The sequence below is a fragment of the Rhincodon typus genome, chromosome 8, assembly GCF_021869965.1.
Source record: "Rhincodon typus isolate 14 chromosome 8, sRhiTyp1.1, whole genome shotgun sequence".
Taxonomy (NCBI): domain Eukaryota; kingdom Metazoa; phylum Chordata; class Chondrichthyes; order Orectolobiformes; family Rhincodontidae; genus Rhincodon; species Rhincodon typus.
This window is the reverse complement of record NC_063339.1, coordinates 69,009,965-69,024,443: the sequence shown is the minus strand read 5'-3', so window position 1 is coordinate 69,024,443 and position 14,479 is coordinate 69,009,965. Positions and strand designations below refer to the sequence as shown.

General features: G+C 42.3%; 1 protein-coding gene across 1 annotated transcript; it reads left to right on the top strand.

The window, feature by feature from the left end:
• Positions 1-485: 485 nt before the first annotated feature.
• On the top strand, positions 486-14,280 carry med6 (mediator complex subunit 6). Its single transcript, XM_048600176.1, has 5 exons — positions 486-588; positions 4,158-4,317; positions 5,972-6,063; positions 8,311-8,393; positions 14,161-14,280. Exons 1-5 carry the CDS (start codon positions 567-569, stop codon positions 14,278-14,280), a joined length of 477 nt encoding a protein of 158 aa, XP_048456133.1. The 5' UTR covers positions 486-566.
• Positions 14,281-14,479: the final 199 nt, after the last annotated feature.

Sequence of the window (14,479 nt, the reverse complement as noted above, 5' to 3'; positions counted from 1 at the left end):
CACCTTGTTATCTCAGATTCTCCACCATCTGCAGTTCCTACTACCTCAGCAGTCAGAGGTTTTTTTTTAACCCTCCCGGCCATAACCCGAGGTGGCCCTCTACTCACTGAACGGGCCCCGGCGTGTACCCACCGCCAGCCGCACGGGCCCCGGGGCGTACCCACCGCCAGCCGCACGGGCACGGGCCCCGGGGCGTACCCACCGCCAGCCGCACGGGCACGGGCACGGGCCCCGGGGTGTACCCACCGCCAGCGGCACGGGCACGGGCCCCGGAGTGTACCCACCGCCAGCCGCACGGGCACGGGCCCCGGGGCGTACCCACCGCCAGCGGCACGGGCACGGGCCCCGGCGTGTACCCACCGCCAGCCGCACGGGCACGGGCACGGCCCCCACACCACGTCATCAGCGATAACACAGTGTGGAGCGGGAAGGACCGTTAACCCTTTTAGCTCGAGACCCTGCTGCATTGTCTCGTTACTCCAGCATCGGCAGTTCACAACCGTCTCCACACGTCATCAGGCTGCGCCACAGGCTGGTGACGCACTCTGTGCGCACCCAGAATAGACATGGCGACGGTTGATAGCAGAGGTGAGGCGTTCTGTACCCGGGGCTGGGGAAAGGGAGACTCTCTCCTGCGGGCTGGTGTATTCTGACCCTGCTCCGGAGGAGAGAGCAGAACGCGTCCCCAGGGATAATATTTCGGTTTTCTGTAGTGTATTTTTTCATGTTTTCTTCTGTTTGCCTGTGTGTGTTTATTATTTTGGAGCATTAGAGCACTATCTTAACCAATAGCCTTTGCCTGGTTATGTCGGTATTAGTTTGTCGTATTCAAAGTTTGATGTTTATTCCTCTTGTCTGCACAGCTTGCTGATGCACCATTTATTAAAATTGGCAGAATATACGAGACTTTTTGTCTCTTAATGTTTTGTTCTAAGGACCCCAATTCTGTACTTATGCCGCTGTCTAACTTCTCTCTCTGAGCTCATCTTGCCCAGATGCGTTCCCACCTGCTATTGTCATCCAATCCCAGAAATCGGATTACCACCCAATTTTTCTTCTTAGCCCCAATGTTAGACAAGGCTGAGAATCTTACTGTAGGAAATTCAGCAGTCAAATTCTATTTGGCAGTATCCCAAAAGCAGCAGTGGGATAGTGATCAGATCATTCGAACATGATTGAATCATTCCTGATTTTGGCAAACTGATTGCTATTGGTCAGGTTCCCTGGAAGAACTTCCCTCTTCTTCAAATGGTGTAATGCGATTTTTGTTTACACGTACTTGAGAAGGACCAAGAGGCCAGGCCGCAGTTTAACATCTCATCTGAAAGGTTACAGATCAGTTAGTGCTCCCTTAGAACTGCATTGGAGGGTAAACATTTCATGCTAATCTGAGCATGTCTGAAAAGTAGGATTCAGCACTAGAGACAATTGCACAGATGATAAAACAGAGATGGTGGGTGCCCAGTAGACTAGAGTCAGAAGTCAGGAAGGTTCAGTAGGGAACATAATGTTTGAGAATTTTGCAGTGCTAGGGTGGATTTTTATAGATTTAGCTGTGACAAAGGTGGAATAATTGTGTTAAGGCATTTGATAGTTCAGTCAGTAACAGTCATAGAATCATTAAATCTGTGCTGACCTGTCTACACAGATAACACACTGCAACACCCCGGAGCTGCGCAAAAATGAAGAGGAACGCTTATACAAAATCTTTACGAACAATGGGTATCCTAACAGCTTCAACTGCCGATGCCTGGCAAATAAAAAACACCAAGAAGACACTGTATGCCCCAACACACTCACCCCCCCCCCCCCCCATATTAGAAACACATTGGAACTGACTTCAAGATTCCTACGACCCCTTAGAATAAGGATAGCACACAAACCAACTGCCACACTTCGCCAGTTACCCTCAAAGACCCCATACCCGCAATGAGCAGGACAGATCCGATATACAAAGTGCCATGCAACAACTGCAAGAAACACTAAATAGGATAGATGGGCAGGAAACTCGCACCAGGATACGTGGACACCAACTCGCAGCAAAATGGCACGACCAACTCTCCCTCATTACAATACAGTCCGACATAGAAGAGACAAAGTAACAGTACTAGGACAAGCAAAACAAAACAAGCACGAGAATTCCTGGAGGCCTGGTTTTCAACCACTGGTACGATAAACAAACATGTTGAAATAGACCCCATCTACATACACTATGGTGCAAGGCAGTGGACTACCCCACGTGACAGACTGGACCATATAAATTCAGAGCAGGACGGAACAACAGCGCTTCAGCGGACGCTAGACAGAACTGAAGATGTCACCTAGAAGGGAGACAAAATGTTTGCGTGAAAACCAGTCAGCTTGGCAAACCAACCAACAACTCCATACAAATCCCACTTTCCAGCACTTGGCCTATAGCCTTAAATGTTACGACATCTCAAGCACCATCCGTGTAATTTTTTTAAACGTTCCTGTCTTACTGCCCTCCCAGGCAGTGCATTCCAGATTCCCACCACGCTCTGGATGAAAAAGAGTCTCCTTAAATTCCCTCTAAACATTCTGCCCTTCCCCTTAAAATGATGCCCCTTCACCATTGACCTTTCACCTAAGGGAAACAGCTACTTCGTATCCACCCCATCTTTGCCCCTTATGATCTTATACACCTCAGTCAGGTCCCTTTCAGCCTTGTCTACTCTAAGGAAAATAACCTGAGCCTCTATTCATAGCTTTAAAGGCTGCAACGTTAGCAATATCCTGGTGAATCTCCTCTGCACCCCTCCAGTGTATTTGCATCCTTCTCATGGTTTGTTGACAAGAACTGTACACAACACTCCCTGTGGCTTAACCAAAGCTCTAACATAACCTTCCTGCTCTTACAATATATGCCATGACTGATCAAGGAAAGTGTCCCATATGCTTTCTTATATTCACCATATTAATCAGCCCTGTCATGTTCAGGGATCTGTGCTCAAGCACCCCAAGATCCCTTTGTCCTCTGAGCATCCTAATCCTGCCATTCATTGAGTGTTCCCTTATCTTCCACTTCACAATGTTCGTGGTTAAATTCCAGCTGCCACTGATCCTCCCATCTGACAAGTTTGTCTATATTCTCCTGTAACCTAAGACATTCTTCCTCACCGTCAACCACCTGCCAATCTTCATGTTCTCCACAAATTTACTTATCATGTCCCCCACATTCTTAGCTATGTTATTTATATGTATCACAAACAGTATGAACTCAACACTGATCCCTGTGATACGCCAGTGACCCCATGAGTAAGCGTCACTCGACTCAACATTAATTCTGTTTTCTGTCCATGGATGCTGCCGGAACTGCTGATTTTCCAGCAATTTCAGTTTTTATTCATTTCAGACGTCCAGCATCAGCAGTTCTTTATTTTACTTTTATCACCGTCCTCTATTTCCTACCACTAAGCCAATTTATCCTGGCTCCCATGTGCTTTTATCTTCTTTATCAGTCTCTTATGTCGGTCCTTGTCAAATGTTTTGGTGAAATGCATATAAATTACATCAACTGCACTACCCTCATCTACACATCTCAATCCTGAAAATTTGTATTTGTTTGAATGACTTCCTTCTGACATAGCCATGCTGATTATCCCTGATCAAACCTTGCCTGTTCAAGAGAAAATTAGTTGTCTCCTTCAGAATTTTCATCAATAGTTTAACATTGGGCTGTATAGATCACAATATCTTTGTTTTAATTTCCAAGCGTGCATTAAATAATCTTAAGGTGATAGGCAGCCTTAATACGACTTAGGGTTTAGAAGGGGAAGTACAGACAGTGTTCCCACTATTATGGCTCTTGCTTAAATGTGTACAAATCGGATGAAGAAAGGATTAAAACTTGCCGAGATGCCTTTGTATTTGAATAGCCTGACTGATTGGCATGTGGAATGGATGCTTGGGTAAGGCAATAGAGGATAATTGCTGCTCGAATGATCGCCTAGTACTGCTTTCAGAAGATGGGAGACAGGAAGAATTCAGTGGCTTTTTTTCTGATACCTAGTTACCTGTGCAAGTACCTGTGACAACATTTATGTGTTTTCTCCACTTCCTTTGCATTCTGAATGGATTATTCCAATTAACATTTTTAAAAATATTTTTCTTATATTCATGTCATTCTGTTTCTTCAGATAACCTGCTGGGGATTTCATGGGTGGACAGTGCTTGGATTCCGATATTAAATCCAGGAAATGTGCTTGACTACTTCTCGGAAAGAAGCAACCCCTTTTACGATCGCACTTGCAATAATGAGGTGGTCAAAATGCAGCGTCTCAGCTTGGAACATTTGCAGTAGGTGTTGGTTGATAATGAGCACAGCCTGAATTGCGGTTGTGTTTACCATTTTCCCAGAATAGCAATGTAAAATCTAAATCCATTTTCCATTCAGTAATGATTTTTAAAGTTAACATTTGCATTTGTGCTACATTGTTGTAGATTGACTAGACATTCAACATGATAATATATGGTGATTATAAGAAAACATGGAAAAGTAATTCTTGACCATGTATAAGTCAGCGCTTTTGATAGCCTTGCTGAAGAGCTAATAATTTGACAGAATTGATTTTGGTTTAATGGCCTAAGGTATAAAGAAATGATGATCCTAATTTCAAGAATTTACTCAATTTTCTATATTAAGAACTTCAATTTTCTAAATAAAGATCTGAATTATTCTCAATTTTCTGTACTTTTTACATTCAAATCCATTACTTTGTTTTTCTTTTGATTAATGTTTTAGCTTTTCACTCGCTTGTCTTAGTAAAATTGTGGTAAAAGGCTGATTGGGGCCACATAGGGCCCTAGAAGGGAATTTACACATGGTGGCTGAGGTCTTAAGTGAATACTTTACATCTGTCTTTACCAAAGAGCAGGATGCTGCCTGGGTAATAATAAAGGGGGAGGTAACTGTGACACAGACTGAGCTAAAAATGGGTAAAGAGGGATTATTGGAAGGACAGGCTGTATTTTTGAAAAAACTGTCAAGGACGAGATGATGAGTGCATCTGAGAATGTTGAGGGAAGTAAGGATAGAGATTGATTAAGTACTTCTAATCCTCCTTTAGATATGGGGGTGGTGCGAGAGGTCTGAGGAATTTGCAGGTATTACGCACTTGTAAACTAAAGGTGTATAAGGATAAATCTGGGACAAAGTTAACAGTCGCTTGGATAAGGTGGATTAATTAAGGAAAGCCGGCGTACATTTATTAAAAAATAAACTGTGTTTAACCTTTATTAGCCAGCAAAAAACTCAAACAAGTTAACAAGGGCGGTGCAGTTAATGTGGTATACATAAACCTTTAAAAGATGTTTGATAAACTGAGACATAATAGACTTGCCAGCAAAAATCGTGACCAATGGAATAAAAGTAACAGTGGCATCATGGATGTGAGGTAGGTGGAGTGACTGTAAGCAGTGAAATGGTGAATGCTTGTGTTTTGCACTAGTGGAATATATATAATGATGGGCGAAATTGCAACTGTTCTCCTTAAAGAAAATTGAAGAAAATTGTTAGTGATACCCCTAATCATTAACAGAGTAGATAACCTATCTGTTAAGGCTCATTAACCACAGGATTTCTCTGGTATTTTTGCCAATCACCTTAAATCATGCTTAACATGAGTACAGTGCTTTTTATTCAGCAATGCACTGCCTGAAAGTGAAGTGGAGGCAGATGGCCTTCAAAAGAGAAATTGACAATTAAATCAAAGGAGAGACATTTGCAGGGCTGTGGAAAAAAGGCAAGAGTGAGGCAAGGTGAACATCTCTTACAGCTTTCTGACGTGGTCATTACACATCATATGGTCTCCTGTGCTGTCACCATTCTGATTCTTTTATTGATGATATTCTATTTATTGTGTTTGGGGGTTGTATGTGAAGCTGTGTACTAATTTCAACATTGGTTCTGCTTTAGAATTTTCACTAAACATTTGTTTTTGTTCTTGTGCAGCAACATGACTGGCTTGGAGTACATTCTACTACATGCTCAGGAGCCCATACTGTATATTATTCGGAAGCAGCACAGACACTCTCCAACGCAAGGTAAGACATATCTGTGTCAGAGAAGGTAGTTGTTATGCAGTTAAGAGCAACTTTCCAGTGCTTCATGTACCAGGTATCTTTAATGTTTAGAACATTGTTATATTTGTGTAGTTTTGATAAAGATTCATTCCAAACTTCTTTATCCATGTGACTACTCCAAAGTTGTTTGCTTTCATTCAAGCTAGGAATGTTCAGCTTAATAAACAGAAAATACAGAACATTGCAGCGGAGGTATATTGATGATAAAAATGAGGATAGGCAAATTCAGTCCAAAGTTGTAGCATTGACTGATGTTTGAATTTTATGTAGAAGAGCTATTACAGATGAAGGAACAAATAGTGGTTGCAGCATTTTCCACCACTGACCCTCCAAATAATTTTTCCTGTGTGGCTGCTCTTGATTATGTTCTGTTTAGTTTTGCCAATTATTTAATGTTTATAACTTGCAATGTAAACCTAGACTTTTACCTACTCCTAAACTAGCACTGTCTAGGAATAAATACTTGCCCAAATCTCATCAAAAACAGGTCAATGTCCAAAAACTAGACTGATGAAAATTCTTAGCATCTCCTAAGTCATCGTTCACCAACTGAATGGTTGATTCAGCTGCTAATCATGAAGAAGCTGGCTTTTTAAAATCTCTCAATTGTTAGCACTAATCAACACCTATAATGCAGGATATGTTTTAACTAACTAAATTAGATAAATATGCAGTTTGGCTGGTTCAATTTGCATGCCTCCCTCTCTAAAGTCTTCATATTCTTTGCATTTTCCACATCCTAAATATTAACAATTATTCCAAACGTAAAACTAAAGCCATGTGTACACATTCTGACAAATAGTAGAATACAGCTACATTAAGAAGTTTTTATTATGCACTATGCAACAACATAGTCACTGCTGTAATACAGAGGAAAGTGACAGCTGGTTTGCATTATAATAAAAGAAAACAGATAACCTATTTCAGCAGCATGGCTGAGGGTTAAGTGCTGGCTAGGGCTTCAATATAAGGTCTTTTGCAAGGAAGAAAAAAGTACCAGTTCCTAAAATAGGTACACTCCATCAGTACCACATTGAAGTGACAATGCAAACCAAATCTGTGAAGCCTGTGGAGTAGTATTTGAATCCATAACCTGCATTAAGAGAATCCTCATTTGATGCAGCATGGAAGAAGGCCACTTGATCCATATGTTTGTGTCTGAACATTCTTTCCTTTGTGTCAGAAGATTGTGAGAGTTTAAGTCCCTTGTTAGAACTTAAATATACCATCAAGTTTGTCACTCAGTTGCACAAATGGGATAACTGCATAGTGACTGTACAATTCTTGGGCTAAGAATTTACTCTAAAGCCTGTCTACCTCCTATGTTGGTATTGATGTGGATATTGAGATTGCATGGCACTATTTTGCAATAGCAGCAATGATGCTTCCTCATTTTGTTGCTGCTTTGGGGACTTTCGTTTGTGTGGGATGGCGATAGCACTGGAGCCAATGAGTCGCTGTACCTCAATTTGTAAGCGAGGTGCTTTGAAATGTTTGCGGAAGATGTGTTAATGTATCATAAAAATACAAGTCTGTATTTTAACATTTAGATTCAGTTAACAAGTAGCTTCGAAAAAAGATTGACTCATAAAATATGTTTGAGATTGGGATCCAACTGCCAAAATTCCTGTAATTGTTCCATATTGAGCCACTTTACTGAAGGCTGTTTCCATGTGTCTGACTGCTGCGTCTTCTCTGAAGTGACGGGCACGTCTTACTTGCCCAGATTTGTTTCCTGCCATAGAAATCATCTTGCCTTATGGCAATCATATGAGCAGCATTAATTATCCCCCAGTGCGTTACCCACGTATCCATTCTGTATATGTCTTTCTGGACAGTGCCAGTCAGTCTGGCTATGCAATCCAAAGGCATCTCAGCAAGTTTTAATCCACTCTTCATCTGATTTGCATGCAAACAAACAAGAGCCGTAAGAGTGGGAACCCTGTCTCAACCCTAAATCACATTAAGTATGCCTATCATCTTCAAGGTTGAGATTATTTAATGCACAGAGGGAAATTAAAACAGAGATATTGTGATCTACGCAGCATAATGTCAAACTATTGGAGGAAATTCTGAAGGGTTAAATTAATGAATGTTAACCACTTGCTAATCGTATTATAACATTAATTATTCTTTATCCTTAAAATAAATTCTATTCTCTATATGATTTTAGATTAATTCTTTGTGCTAATTGTGTTCCTGTTCTAGTTACTCCTTTAGCTGACTATTATATCATTGCTGGAGTGGTGTATCAAGCGCCTGATTTGGGATCAGTAATAAACTCTAGAATGGTGGGTGACTTTGTTTCAAGTGATTTTTTATTGCTAGTTAGTGGTATGTCTCAATCAAAAATGATGTTTTTTGATTGTGAATATTGATAAGGTTGCTGATAACACTTAAACTGAAGAACCTGGTCAATTTGTTGTATTTGCAGTGCAAGTTGGCTTTTTTATGGCCTGCCTTGTCTGCAAGCAAAGAAAGGAAAATATGCCTTTTCTCCTGTCCCTCCCTTTGTAGTTGTATTATGCATAAGTGAAAATTGAGAGATATTGTAAGACCTGTTACATTTTCTGTCGCTAATTCACTAGTAGAAAAAGGCATTAAACTGATAGAAGAAACTAATGTCAGATTTAAATGCAACTATTTCATTCAAGCTTTACAAACAAATCATGAAATGCAATAATACAGAAAGATGACATTTGGCCTGTCGCGTCTATACTGGCTCTTCTAAAGAGCAATTCTTTATAGTCTTACTCCCATTTTCTTTCCTTATAACTCTGCACTTTTCCTCCTTCAAGCATTTATCTAATCCATTTTAGAAGGCTACTATTGAATCTGCATTTACTTTCCTAACTTGGTAAATTCCAAATCCTAACACTTGATTTTCACAAAAAGGTTTCTCCTCATGTTCTCTCAGGTTCTTTAGTAAGTGACCTTAAATTTGTGTCTTCTGTTTATTGATCCTTCAACCATTGGAAACAGTTTGTCTTTAATTATAAAGATAGAATCATTATTTATGCTATAAAATCTCCACTTAGTTTCTCTATTAGGTGGATTCTAAGAAGAATAACCCTAGCTTCTCCAGTCCAGCCATATAACTATAATCCCTCATTCCTGAAATCATTCTACTAATCTTTTCTGTAACTTTTCCAAAGCTTTCAAAACCTTTCTAAAATGTGGCAGCCAGAATTGGACATAGTACTCAAGCTGGGTCAGAACTAACATGTTTTATAGGGTTGGAATAACTTAATCGTTCTCTGTGTCTCTATTATAAATTGGAGAATGTCATATACTTTATTAACTACTTGTTAACACATCTTGTCACCTTCAAAGGTTTGTGCAGAAAACATTCTCAAGTCTTTCAGTTCTTTTAAAAACTGTGCAATGTATATTTAGTAATTATGATTCCGTGTATTTTTGCTATCAAAGGTGTCACCTCAGTTTGTAACACTGAATTTAATCTGCCATTTGTCTACCTGTTCCATCAATGTCTGTATGTCCTCTTGATGTCGATTATTTTCCTCAATGTTTACTATACGCCCAAGTTTTCATCGTCATCATCATCATAGAATCCGTACAGTGTGGAAACAGGCCCTTCGGCCCAACAAGTCCACACCGACCCTCAGAGCATTCCACCCAGAACCATCTCCCCCATAATCCACCTAATATGCACATCCCTGAACACTACGGGCAATTTAGCATGTTCAGTCCACCGAGCCTGCACCATGGCTGGTTTTGCTGTACAAAAGGGCGGGAAAAAGAGTGGAAGGGCTGTAGTCATAGGGGATTCGACTGTAAGGGAAGTAGATAGGTGGTTCTGTGGTCGAAAACGAGACTCCCGAATGGTATGTTGCCTCCCAGGTGCATGGGTCAGGGATGTCTCAGATCAACTGCAGGACATTCTGAAGGGGGAGGGTGAACAGCCAGCTGTCGTGGTGCATATAGGCACCAATGATATAGGTTAAAAAATGGGATGAGGTCCTACAAGCAGAATTTAGGGAGTTAGGAGCCAAGTTAAAAAGTAGGACCTCAGAGGTAGTAATCTCAGGATTGCTATCAGTGCCACATGCTAGTCAGAGTAGAAATGAAAGAATAGGCAGGATAAATGAGTGGCTTGAAAGATGGTGCAGGAGGGAGGGGTTCAGATTTTTGGGACACTGGGACTGGTTCTCGGGGAGGTGGGACTATTACAAATCGGACAGTCTACACCTGGGCAGGACTGGAACCAATGTCCTAGGGGCTGCTTTTGCTAACGCTGTTGGGGAGGGTTCAACCTAATGTGTCGGGGGATGGGAAACAAATGAGGAGGTTAGTGGACAGTAAGGAGGTAGTAACTAAAGCCTGTAAGGAACTAGATAATGAAGTCGGTGTGACTAAGGGGAAGAGTAGGCAGAGAACAGATGATGAACGCAAAGGGACAGGTGGTCTGAGGTGCATTTGTTTTAATGCGAGAAGTGTAGTAGGTAAGGCAGATGAACTTAGGACTTGGATTAGTACCTGGGAGTGTGATGTTATTGCTCTTACTGAGACTTGGTTGAGGGAAGGGCAAGATTGGCAACTAAATATTCCAGGATATAGATGCTTCAGGCGGGATAGAGACGGAGGTAAAAGGGCTGGAGGAGTTGCATTATTGGTCAAAGAGGATATCACAGCTGTGCTGAAGGAGGGCAGTATGGAGGACTTGAGCAGTGAGGCAATATGGGCAGAGCTTAGAAATAGGAGGGGTGCGGTAACAATGTTGGGGCTGTACTACAGGCCTCCCAACAGCGAACGTGCGATAGAGGCACAAACATGTAGACAGATTATGGAAAGATGTAGGAGCAACAGGGTGGTGGTGATGGGAGATTTTAATTTTAATTTTCCCAACATTGACTGGGATTTGCTTAGTGTTAGGGGTTTAGATGGAGCAGAATTTGTAAGGAGCATCCAGGAGGGTTTTATGGAGCAGTAGGTAAATAGTTCAACTCGGGAAGGGGCCGTACAGGACCTGGTGTTGGGGAATGAGCCCGGCCAGGTGGTTGAAGTTTCAGTAGGGGATTACTTTGGGAATAGTGATCACAATTCCGTAAGTTTTAAAATACTGATGGGCAAAGACGAGAGTGGTCCTAAAGGAAGAGTGCTGAATTGGGGGAAGGCCAACTATAGCAAAATTCGGCAGGAGCTGGGGAATGTGGATTGGGAACAGGTGTTTGAGGGTAAATCCACATTTGATATGTGGGATGCTTTTAAAGAGAGGTTGATTAGAGTGCAGGACAGACATGTCCCTGTGAAAATAAGGGATAGGAAGGGCAAGATTAGGGAACCATGGATGAAGGTGAAATTGTGAGATGAGCAAAGAGGAAAAAGGAAGCATACATAAGGTCTAGGCGACTGAAAACAGACGAAGCTTTGGAAGAATATTGGGAAAGTAGGACCAATCTGAAACGAGGAATTAAGAGGGCTAAAAGGGGTCGTGAAATATCTTTAGCAAACAGGGTTAAGGAAAATCTCAAAGCCTTTTATTCATACATAAGGAGCAAGAGGGTAACTAGAGAAAGGGTTGGCCCACTCAAGGACAAAGGAGGGAAGTTATGCGAGGAGTCGGAGAAAATGAGTGAGATTCTTAATGAGTACTTTGCGTTGGTATTCACTGAGGAGAGGGACATGACAGATGTTGAGGTTAGGGATAGCTGTTTGATTACTCTAGGTCAAGTCAGCATAAGGAGGGGGAAGTGTTGGGTATTCTAAAAGGCATTAGGGTGGACAAGTCCCCAGGTCCGGATGGGATCTATCCCAGGTTACTGAGGGAAGCGAGAGAGGAAATAGCTGGGGCCTTAACAGATATCGTTGCAGCATTCTTGAGAATGGGTGAGGTCCCAGAGGACTGGAGAATTGCTAATGTTGTCCCCTTGTTTATGAAGGGTAGCAAGGATAATCCAGGTAATTTTAGACCGGTGAGCCTGACGTCAGTGGTGGGGAAGCTGCTGGAGAAGATACTGAGGGATAGGATCTATTTACATTTGGAAGAAAATGGGCTTATTAGTGATAGGCAGCATGGTTTTGTGCAGGGAAGGCCATGTCTTACCAACTTGATAAAATTCTTTGAGGAAGTGACAAAGTTGATAGATGAGGGAAGGGCTGTAGATGTCATATACATGGACTTCAGTAAGATGTTTGATAAGGTTCCCCATGGTAGGCTGATGGAGAAAGTGAAGTCGCATGGGGTTCAGGGTGTACTAGCGAGATGGATAGAGAACTGGCTGGGCAACAGGAGACAGAGAGTTGTAATGGAAGGGAGTTTCTCAAAATGGAGAACTGTGACCAGTGGTGTTCCACAGGGATCCGTGTTGGGACCACTGTTGTTTGTGATATACATAAATGATCTGGATGATAATGGAATAGTTTAGGTTAGATGGGCTTCAGATTGGTTTCACAGGTTGGCGCAACATCGAGGGCCGAAGGGCCTGTACTGCGCTGTAATGTTCTATGTTCTATGGAGGAAGGTATAAATGGTCTGATTAGCAAGTTTGCAGATGACACTAAGATTGGTGGAGTAGCAGATAGTGAAGGGGACTGTTGGAGAATGCAGCAGAATATAGATAGATTGGAGAGTTGGGTGGAGAAATGGCAGATGGAGTTCGATCCAGGCAAATGCGAGGTGATGCATTTTGGAAGATCCAATTCAAGAGCGAACTATGTGGTAAATGGAAAAGCCCTGGGGAAAATTGATGCACAGAGAGATCTGGGTGTTCAGGTCCATTGTACCCTGAAGGTGGCAACGCAGGTGGATAGAGTGGTCAAGAAGGCATATGGCATGCTTTCATTCATCGTACGGGCTATTGAGTACAAGAGTTGGCAGGTCATGTTGCAGTTGTATAGGCCTTTGGTTTGACCACATTTGGAATACTGCGTACAGTTCTGGTCGCCACATTACCAAAAGGATGTGGATGCTCTGGAGAGGATGCAGAGGAGGTTCACCAGGATGTTGCCTGGTATGGAGGGCACTAGCTATGAAGAGAGGTTGAGTAGATTAGGATTATTTACATTAGAGAGACAGAGGTTGAGGGGGGACCTGATTGAGTCTACAAAATCATGAGAGGTATGGACAGGGTGGATAGCAAGAAGCTTTTCCCCAGAATGGGGGACCCAATTACTAGGGATCACGATTTCAAGGTGAGAGGGGAAAAGTTTAAAGGGGATATGCGTGGAAAGTTCTTTACGCAGAGGGCGGTGGGTGCCTGGAACGCGTTGCCAGCGGAGGTGGTAGAGGCCGGCATGATAGCGTCATTTAAGATGTATCTAGACAGATACATGAATGAGCATGGAGCAGAGGGATACAGATCTTTGGAAAATAGGCGACAGGTTTAGATAGAGGATCTGGATCGGCACAGGCTTGGAGGGCCAAAGGGCCTGTTCCTGTGCTGTAATTTTCTTTGTTCTTTGTTCTTTGTTCTTTGGACTGTGGGAGGAAACCGGAGCACCCGGAGGAAAGCCACACAGACACAGGGAGAATGTGCAAGCTCCACATAGACAATCACCCAAGGCTGGAATCAAACTCGGGTTCCTGGCGCTGTGAGGCAGCAGCGCTAACCACTGAGCTACTGTGCTGCCCGCATTGTTCATTTGCAAATTACAAAACTTTACTCTACACCCCTAAAGGCAAATCCTCTGAAGAGTTGTGGCCAGCACGTCAGCAATGTAGGATGCATTACATGTGGACCAGGTTGCTTCCATGAATCATTTGAACTTATTATTGATAGCATTATGGAAATGTGCAGTCTGCACGATTGCCATGTTCGCCTACTGATGGTATTCTCTAGGTTTAACAAGTGTTTTGAAACTGAAATTTTTTGGTACTTGTGTAATTGGAACACCATGTAAGCCTCTGTGTAATAGTGTTAAACTACATCGTGCATCTAGTCATGCTCATTTCAATGCTGTGTCATACTGTGGTACATGTGCTAATCTCCATTTCCTTTCAAGACAGCGTTTTTTTTTCCATGCACTGTGAAAAGAATGGTGCATTACTGGAGATGTGGCAACTGATGCATTGCTTTTATTTCTTTCTACCTCAATTAGCTGACAGCAATACATGCAGTTCAGTCTGCATTTGATGAAGCCATGTCTTACTGCCGATACCATCCTTCCAAAGGATATTGGTGGCATTTCAAGGATCAAGATGAGAGGGGTAAGTCCTAACATGGTGCTAGCAGGAAGTTTGCTAAAGCCTTCTAAAGATGGCCACTTTCACAAAATGTTAGTAGTATACCGTCTGCTGGAAAAACATAACCTGATGTGGGGCACTTAACGTCTTCAATCTGTGGATGAAGGACCCTTCTATGTTGTATGTCCTCTTGATTCTCAGCAAGCTTTTGTCGTGAGCTAGAGAATTTTAGCG

Bases quoted from the DNA above. Each gene is read 5' to 3' on its own strand.
- med6 (XM_048600176.1), top strand. From the start codon at position 567: ATGGCGACGGTTGATAGCAGAG. The intron at 589-4,157 runs GTGAGGCGTTCT...CTGTTTCTTCAG, and splicing joins GGCGACGGTTGATAGCAGAG to ATAACCTGCTGGGGATTTCA. The intron at 4,318-5,971 runs GTAGGTGTTGGT...GTTCTTGTGCAG, and splicing joins CTCAGCTTGGAACATTTGCA to CAACATGACTGGCTTGGAGT.